Below are 8,538 nucleotides of genomic sequence, written 5' to 3' on the forward strand. Positions count from 1 at the left end.
GAATAAAGACGGAAGAAAGAAAGAAGAAAGAAAGAAGGAAGAAAGAAAGAAAGAAAGAAGAAAGAAAGAAAGAAGAAAGAAATGAGAAAGAAAGAAAGAAAGAAGAAAGAAAGTAAGAAGAAAGAAAGAAGAAAGAAAGAAGAAAGAAAGAAGAAAGAAGGAAAAAAGAAAGAAGAAAGAAAGAAGGAAGATATAATAAAGAAAGAAGAAAGAAAGAAGAAAGAAAGAAGAAAGAAAGAAAAAATAAAGAAAGAACAAAGAAAGAAAGAAGAAAGAAAGAAGAAAGAAAGAAGAAAGAAAGAAAAAATAAAGAAAGAACAAAGAAAGAAAGAAGAAAGAAAGAAGAAAGAAAGAAGAAAGAAAGAAGAAAGAAGGAAGAAAGAAAGAAAGAACGAAGAAAGAAGAAAGAAGGAAAGAAGAAAGAAAGAAGAAATAAAGAAAGAAAGAAGTAAGAAAGAAGAAAGAAAGAAGTAAGAAAGAAGAAAGAAAGAAGAAAGAAAGAAGAAAGAAAGAAGAAAGAAAGAAGAAAGAAAGAAAAAAGAAAGAAAGAAGAAAGAAAGAAAGAAGAAAGAAAGAAAGAAGAATGAAAGAAAGAAAAAAGAAAGAAAGAAGAAAGAAAGAAAGAAGAAAGAAAGAAGAAAGAAAGAAGAAAGAAAGAAAGAAAGAAGAAAGAAAGAAGAAAGAAGGAAGAAAGAAAGAACGAAGAAAGAAGAAAGAAAGAAAGAAGAAAGAAAGAAGAGAGAAAGAAGAAAGAAAGAAAGTAGAAGGAAAGAAAGAAAAAAGAAAGAAGAAAGTAGGAAAGAAGAAAGAAAGAAGAACGAAGGAAGAAAGAAAGAAGAAAGAAAGTAGAATGAAAAAAGAAAGAAAGAAAGAAGAAAGAAAGAAGAAAGAAAGAAAGATGTAAGAAAGAAGAAAGAAAGAAGAAAGAAAGAAGAAAGAAAGAAGAAAGAAAGAGGAAAGAAAGAGGAAAGAAAGAAAGAAGAAAGAAAGAAAGAAGGAAGAAAGAAGGAAGAAAGAAGAAAGTAAGAAGAACGAAGGAGGAAAGAAAGAAGAAATAAAGAAGAAAGAAAGAAGAAGGAAAAAAAGAAGAAGGAAAGAAAGAAGAAAGAAAGAAAGAAGAAAGAAAGAAGAGAGAAAGAAGAAAGAAAGAAAGTAGAAGGAAAGAAAGAAGAAAGAAAGAAGAAAGAAAGAAGAAAGGAAGAAGAAAGAAAGAAGAAAGAAAGAAGAAAGAAAGAAAGAAAGAAAGAAGAAAGAAAGAAGAAAGAAAGAAAGAAAGAAAGAAAGAAAGAAGAGAGAAAGAAGAAAGAAAGAAGAAAGAAAGAAGAAGGAAAAAAAGAAGAAGGAAAGAAAGAAGAAAGAAAGAAAGAAGAAAGAAAGAAGAAAGAAAGAAGAAAGAAAGAAGTAAGAAAGAAGTAAGAAAGAAAGAAGAAACAAAGAAAGAGTTAAGAAAGAAGTAAGAAAGAAAGAAGAAAGAAAGAAGTGAGAAAGAAGAAAGAAAGAAGAAAGGAAGAAGTAAGAAAGAAGAAAGAAAGAGGAAAGAAAGAAGAAAGAAGAAAGAAAGAAAGAAAGAAAGAAAGAAGAGAGAAAGAAGAAAGAAAGAAGAAAGAAAGAAGAAAGGAAGAAGAAATAAAGAAGTAAGAAAGGAACAAGAAATAAAGAAGAAAGGAAGAAGAAAGAAAGAAAGAAGAAAGAAAGTAAGAAGAAAGAAAAAAGAAAGAAAGAAAGAAGAAAGAAAGAAAGAAGAAAAAAAGAGGGAAGAAAGAAAGAAGAAAGAAAGAATAAAGAAATAAAGAAGAAAGAAAGAAGAAAGAAAGAAGAAAGAAAGAAGAAAGAAAAAAGTAAGAAAGAAAGAAGAAAGAAAGAAGAAAGAATGAAGAAATGAAGAAGAAAGAAAGAAGAAAGAAAGAAAGAAGAAAGAAGAAAGAAAGAAGAAAGAAAGAAAGAAGTAAGAAAGAAGAAAGAAAGAAGAAAGAAAGTAAGAAGAAAGAAAGTAGAAAGAAAGAAGTTAGATAAATTAAGAATGAAGTAAGAAAGAATGTAAGAAGAAGGAAAGAAGAAAGAAAGAAACAAGAAAGAAAGAAAGAAGAAAGAAAGAATAAAGAAAGAAGAAGGTAAGAAGAAAGAAAGAAAGAAAGAAGAAAGAAGGAAGAAAGAAAGAAAGAACGAAGAAAGAAGAAAGAAATAAAGAAGAAAGAAAGAAGAAATAAAGAAAGAAGAAAGAAAGAATTAAGAAAGAAGTAAGAAGGAAAAAAATAAGAAAGAAAGAAGAAAGAAGAAAGAAAGAAGAAAGAAGGAAAGAAGAAAGAAGAAGGAAGGAAGAAAGAAAGAAGAAAGAAAGAAGAAAGAAAGAAGTAATAAAGAAGTAAGAAAGAAAAAAGAAAGAAAGAAGAACGAGAGAAGAAATAAAGAAGAAAGATAGAAAGAAAGAAAGAAGAAAGAAAGAAAGAAGAAAGAAAGAAGGAAGAAGTAAGAAAGAAGTAAGGTATAAGAAAGAAAGAAGAAAGAAAGAAGAAAGAAAGAAAGAAGATAGAGAAGATAGAAAGAAGAAAAAAAGATGGAAGAAAGAAGGAAGAAATAAGTAAGAAATAAGAAAGAAAGAAGAAAGAAAGAAGAAAGAAAAAAAAGAGAAAGAAAGAAGAAAGAACGAAAGAAGAAAGAAAGAAGAAAGAAAGAAATAAAGAAGAAAGAAAGGGGAAAGAAAGAAGAAAGAAAGAAGAAAGAAGAAAAAACAAGAAAGATAGAAGAAAGAAAGAAGAAGAAAGAAAGAAGAAAGGAAGAAAGAAGAAAGAAAGAACGAAAGAACGAAAGAACGAAAGAACGAAAGAACGAAAGAACGAAAGAAAGAAAGAAAGAAAGAAAGAAAGAAAGAAAGAAAGAAAGAAGAAAGAAACAAAGGAGAAAGAAAGAAAGAAGAAAGAAAGAAGAAAGAAAGAAGACAGAAAGAAGGAAGAAAGAAAGAAGAAAGAAAGAAAGAAGAAAGATAGAAAGAAAGAAGAAAGAAAGAAGAAAGTAAGAAGAAAAAAGAAGTAAGAAAGAGGTAAGAAACAAGTAAGAAAGAAGTAAGAAAGAAGAAAGAAAGAAGAAAGAAAGAAGATAGAGAGAAGAAAGAAAGAATAAAGTAGAAAGAAAGAAGAAAGAACAAAGAAAGAGAGAAGGAAGAAAGAAAGAAGAAAGAAAGAAAGAAGAAAGAATGAAAGAAGAAAGAAAGAAAGAAGAAAGAAGAAAGAAAGAAAGAAGAAAGAAGAAAGAAAGAAGCAAAGAAGTAAGAAAGAAGAATGAAAGTAGAATGAAAGAAGAGAGAGAAAAGAAAGAAAGAAAGAATCAATTAAGAGAAAAGAAAGAAAAAAGAAAGAAGAAAGAAAGAAGAAAGAAAGAAAGAAGAAAGAAAGAAAGAACAAAGAAAGGAGAAAGAAAGAAGAAAAAAGAAGTAATAAAGAATTAAGAAACAAGTAAGAAAGAATTAAGAAAGAAGAAAGAAATAAGAAAGAAAGAAGAAGGAAAGAAGAGAAAAAAAGAAAGAAAGAAAGAAGAAAGAAAGAAAGAAAGAAAGAAGAAAGAAAGAAGAAAAAAGAAAGAAGAAAGAAAGAAGAAAGAAAGAAGTAAGAAAGAAGTAAGAAAGAAGTAAGAAAGAAGTAAGAAAGAAAGAAGAAAGAAAGAAGAAAGAAGGAAGAACGAAAGAAGAAAGAAGTAAAAAAGAAGTAAGAAAGAAGAAAGAAAGAAGTAAGAAAGAAGAAAGAAAGAAGAAAGAAAGAAGTAAGTAAAAAGAAAGAAAGAAGAAAGAAAGAAGAAAGAAAGAAAGAAGAAAGAATGAAGAAAGAAAGAAGAAAGAAAGAAATAAGAAAGAAGTAAAAAAGAAGTAAGAAAGAAGAAAGAAGAAAGAAAGAAGAAAGAAAGAAGAAAGAAAGAAGTAAGAAGGATGACAGAAAGAAGAAAGAAAAAAAAAAAGAAAAAGAGAGAAAGAAAGAAAGAAAGAAGATAGAAAGAAGAAATAAAGAAGAAAGAAGTAAGAAAGAAAGAAGAAAGAAAAAAAGAAAGAAAGAAATAAAGAAATAAAGAAAGAAAGAAAGAAAGAAAGAAAGAAAGGGGAAAGAAAGAAGAAAGAAAGAAGAGAGAAAGAAATAGGAAAGAAAGAGAGAAGAAAGAAAGAAGTAAGAAAGAAGAATGAAAGAAGAATGAAAGAATGAATGAAGTAAGAAATAAGTAAGAAAGAATCAAGAAAGAAAGAAGAAAGAAAAAGGAAAGAAGAAAGAAAGAAGAAAGAAAGAAATAAAGAAGAAAGAAAGAAGAAAAAATGAAAGAAGAAGGAAAGAATAAAGAATGAAGAAACAATGAGGAAAGAAAGAAGAAAGAAAGAAAGAAAGAAAGAAAGAAAGAAAGAAAGAAGAAAGAATGAAAGAAGAAAGAAAGAAGAAAGAAAGAAGTAAGAAAGAAGAAAGAAAGAAAGAAAGAAGATAGAAAGAAAGAAGAAAGAAAGAAAGAAGAAAGAAAGAAGGAAGAAAGAAAGAAGAAAGAAAGAAAGAGGAAAGAAAGATGTAAGAAAGAAGCAAGAATGAAAGAAGAAAGAAAGAAAGAAGAAAGAAGTAAAAAGAAGTAAGAAAGAAGAAATAAAGAAGAAAGAAAGTAGAAAGAAAGAAGAAAGAAAGAAGTAAGTAAAAAGAAAGAAAGAAGTAAGAAAGAAGAAAGAAAGAAAGAAGAAAGAATGAAGAAAGAAAGAAGTAAGAAAGAAATAAGAAAGAAGTAAAAAAGTAGTAAGAAAGAAGAAAGAAGAAAGAAAGAAGAAAGAAAGAAGAAAGATAGAAGTAAGAAAAAAGAAAGAAAGAAGAAAGAAAGAAGAAAGAAAGAAAGAAAGAAGATAGAAAGAAGAAAGAAAGAAGAAAGAAAGAAGTAAGAAAGAAGTAAGAAAGAAGTAAGAAAGAAATAAGAAAGAAAGAAGAAAGAAAGAAGAATTAAAGAAAGAAGAAAGAAAGAAGAAAAAAAGAAAGAAGTAAGAACGGAGTAAGAAAGAAAGAAGAAAGAAAGAAGAAAGAAAGAAAGACGAAAGAGAGAAGAAAGAAAGAAGAAAGAAAGAAGTAAGAAAGAAAGAAAGAATAAAGAAAGAGAGAAGAAAGAAAGCAGAAAGAAAGAAATAAGAAAGAATGAAAGAAGAAAGAATGAAGAAAGAAAGAAGTAAGAAAGAAGTAAGAAAGAAGTAAGAAAGAATTAAGAAAGAAAGAAAGCAGTAAGAAAAATGTAAGAAAGGAAGACGAAATAAAGAATAAAAAAAGAGGAAAGAAAGAAGAAAGAAGAAAGGAAGAAGAAAGGAAGAAGAAAAGAAGAATAAAGAAAGAATAAAGAAAAAAGAAAGAAAGAAGAAAGAAGAAAGAAAGAAAGAAGAAAGAAATAAGAAAAAAGAAGAAAGAAAGAAAAAAGAAAGAAAGAAGAAAGAAAGAAGAAAGAAAGAAGAAAGCAGAAAGAAAGAAGAAAGAAAGAACAAAGAAAGAAATAAGAAAGGAAGAATGAAGAAAGAAAGAAAGAAAGATAGAAGAAATAAAGAAGAAAAAAAGAAAGAAGAAAGAAAGAATGAAGAAAGAAAGAATAAAGAAAGAAGTAAGAAAGAAGTAAGAAAGAATAAAGAAAGAAGTAAGAAAGAAAGAGGAAAGAAAGAAGAAAGAAAGAAAGCAGAAAGAAAGCAGAAAGAAAGAAGAAAGAAAGAAGAAAGAAGAGAGAAAGAAGAAAGAAAGAAGAAAGAAGTAAGAAAGAAGTAAGAAGTAAGAAAGAAGAAAGGAAGAAGAAAGAAACAAGAAAGGAAGAATAAATAAAGAATAAAGGAAGAAGAAATAAAGAAAGAAGAAAGCAAGAAAGAAGAAAGAAATATGAAAGAAAGAAGAAAGAAGAAAGAAAGAATAAAGAAAGAAAGAAGAAAGAGAGAAGAAATAAAGAAGAAAGAAGAAAGAAAAAGAAAGAAAGAAGAAAGAAAGAAAGAAGTAAGAAAGAAGAAAGAAGAGAGAAGAGAGAAAGAAGAAAGAAAGAAGAAAGAAGTAAGAAAGAAGTAAGAAAGAATTAAGAAAGAAAGAAGAAATAAAGAAGAAAAAAAGAAGAAAGAAAGATGAAAGAATGAAGAAAGAAAGAATAAAGGAGGAAATAAGAAAGAGAGAAAGAAGAAATAAAGAAGAAAGAAAGAAAGAGGAAAGTAAGAAAAAAGAAAGAAGAAAGAAAGAAAGAAGAAAGAAGGAAGAAAGAAGAAGAAAGAAGAAAGAAGAAAGAAAGAAAGAAGAAAGAAATAAAAAAAAACGAAAGAAGAACGGAAGAAAAAAAAAGAAAGAAAGAAGGAAGAAAGAAAGAAGAAAGGAAGAAGAGAGAAAGAAGAAAGAAAGAAAGAAGAAAGAAAGAAGAAAGAAAGAAGAAAGAAAGAAGTAAGAAAGAAAGAGAGAAGAAAGAAAGGAGAAAGAAAGAAGAAAGAAAGAAAGAAGAAGAATGAAGAAAGAAAGAAGAAAAGAAGAAGAAAGAAAGAAAGAAGAAAGAAAGGAGAAAGAAAGAAGAAAGAAAGAAGAAATAAAGAAGAAAGAAAGGAGAAAGAAAGAAGATAGAAAGCAGAAAGAAAGGAGAAAGAAAGAAGAAAGAAAGAAAGAAGAAAGAAAGAAGAAAGAAAGAAGAAAAGAAGAAGAAAGAAAGAAAGAAGAAAGAAAGGAGAAAGAAAGAAGAAAGAAAGAAAGAAGAAAGAAAGAAGAAAGTAAGAGGGAAGGAAGAAGAAAGAAAGAAAGAAAAAAGAAAGAAGAAAGAAAGAGAGAAGAAATAAGAAAGAAAGAAAGAAGAAAGAAAGAAAGAAGAAAGAAGAAAGAAAGAAAGAAAGAAAGAAAAAAGAAAGAAGAAAGAAATAAGAAAGAAGTAAGAAAGAAGAAAGAAAGAAAGAAGAAAGAAAGAAGAAAGAAAGAAGTAAGAAAGAAGAACGAAGGAAAGAAAGAAGAAAGAAGAAAGAAGAAAGAAAGAAGAAAGAAAGAAGTAAGAAAGATGTAAGAAGGAAAGAAAGAAGAAAGAAAGAAGAAAGAAGAAAGAAAGAAGAAAGAAGAAAGAAAGAAGAAAGAAATAAAGAAGAAAAAGGAAAGAAAGAAAGATGAAAGAAAGAAGAAAGAAAGAAGAAAGAAAGTAAGAAGAAAAAAAAGAAAGAAATAAAAAAACAAGAAAGAAAGAAGAAAGAAAGAAGGAAGAAAGACAGAAGAAATAAAGAAGAAATAAAGAGGAAAGAAAGAAGAAAGAAAGAAAGAAAGAAGAAAGAAAGAATAAAGACGGAAGAAAGAAAGAAGAAAGAAAGAAGAAAGAAAGAAAGAAAGAAAGAAGAAAGAAAGAAAGAAGAAAGAAATGAGAAAGAAAGAAAGAAAGAAGAAAGTAAGAAGAAAGAAAGAAGAAAGAAAGAAGAAAGAAAGAAGAAAGAAGGAAAAAAGAAAGAAGAAAGAATGAAGGAAGATATAATAAAGAAAGAAGAAAGAAAGAAAGAAGAAAGAAAGAAGAAAGAAAGAAAAAATAAAGAAAGAACAAAGAAAGAAAGAAGAAAGAAAGAAGAAAGAAAGAAGAAAGAAGGAAGAAAGAAAGAAAGAACGAAGAAAGAAGAAAGAAGGAAAGAAGAAAGAAAGAAGAAATAAAGAAAGAAAGAAGTAAGAAAGAAGAAAGAAAGAAGTAAGAAAGAAGAAAGAAAGAAGAAAGAAAGAAGAAAGGAACAAGAAAGAAAGAAAAAAGAAAGAAAGAAGAAAGAAAGAAAGAAGAAAGAAAGAAAGAAGAATGAAAGAAAGAAAAAAGAAAGAAAGAAGAAAGAAAGAAAGAAGAAAGAAAGAAGAAAGAAAGAAGAAAGGAAGAAAGAAAGAAGAAAGAAAGAAGAAAGAAGGAAGAAAGAAAGAAAGAACGAAGAAAGAAGAAAGAAAGAAAGAAGAAAGAAAGAAGAGAGAAAGAAGAAAGAAAGAAAGTAGAAGGAAAGAAAGAAAAAAGAAAGAAGAAAGTAGGAAAGAAGAAAGAAAGAAGAACGAAGGAAGAAAGAAAGAAGAAAGAAAGTAGAATGAAAAAAGAAAGAAAGAAAGAAGAAAGAAAGAAGAAAGAAAGAAAGATGTAAGAAAGAAGAAAGAAAGAAGAAAGAAAGAAGAAAGAAAGAAGAAAGAAAGAGGAAAGAAAGAGGAAAGAAAGAAAGAAGAAAGAAAGAAAGAAGGAAGAAAGAAGGAAGAAAGAAGAAAGTAAGAAGAACGAAGGAGGAAAGAAAGAAGAAATAAAGAAGAAAGAAAGAAGAAGGAAAAAAAGAAGAAGGAAAGAAAGAAGAAAGAAAGAAAGAAGAAAGAAAGAAGAGAGAAAGAAGAAAGAAAGAAAGTAGAAGGAAAGAAGGAAGAAAGAAAGAAGAAAGAAAGAAGAAAGGAAGAAGAAAGAAAGAAGAAAGTAAGAAGAAAGAAAGAAAGAAAGAAAGAAGAAAGAAAGAAGAAAGAAAGAAAGAAAGAAAGAAAGAAAGAAGAGAGAAAGAAGAAAGAAAGAAGAAAGAAAGAAGAAGGAAAAAAAGAAGAAGGAAAGAAAGAAGAAAGAAAGAAA

The 8,538-nt window shown here is 27.4% G+C and overlaps 1 protein-coding gene and 1 pseudogene across 1 annotated transcript; both read left to right on the forward strand.

Annotated features, from left to right (window-relative positions):
• Window positions 1-252: 252 nt before the first annotated feature.
• On the forward strand, window positions 253-738 carry LOC135578508 (uncharacterized; the record flags this gene model as incomplete). The annotated part of the gene is given in 1 exon segment (XM_065052244.1): window positions 253-738. A coding segment is annotated over 1 exon segment (486 nt), but the record flags the coding sequence as incomplete, so codon positions are not given.
• Window positions 739-1,477: 739 nt separating this feature from the next.
• On the forward strand, window positions 1,478-1,957 carry LOC135578509 (uncharacterized; annotated as a pseudogene).
• Window positions 1,958-8,538: the final 6,581 nt, after the last annotated feature.

Source organism: Columba livia, chromosome 2 (genome assembly GCF_036013475.1).
Source record: "Columba livia isolate bColLiv1 breed racing homer chromosome 2, bColLiv1.pat.W.v2, whole genome shotgun sequence".
NCBI lineage: Eukaryota > Metazoa > Chordata > Aves > Columbiformes > Columbidae > Columba > Columba livia.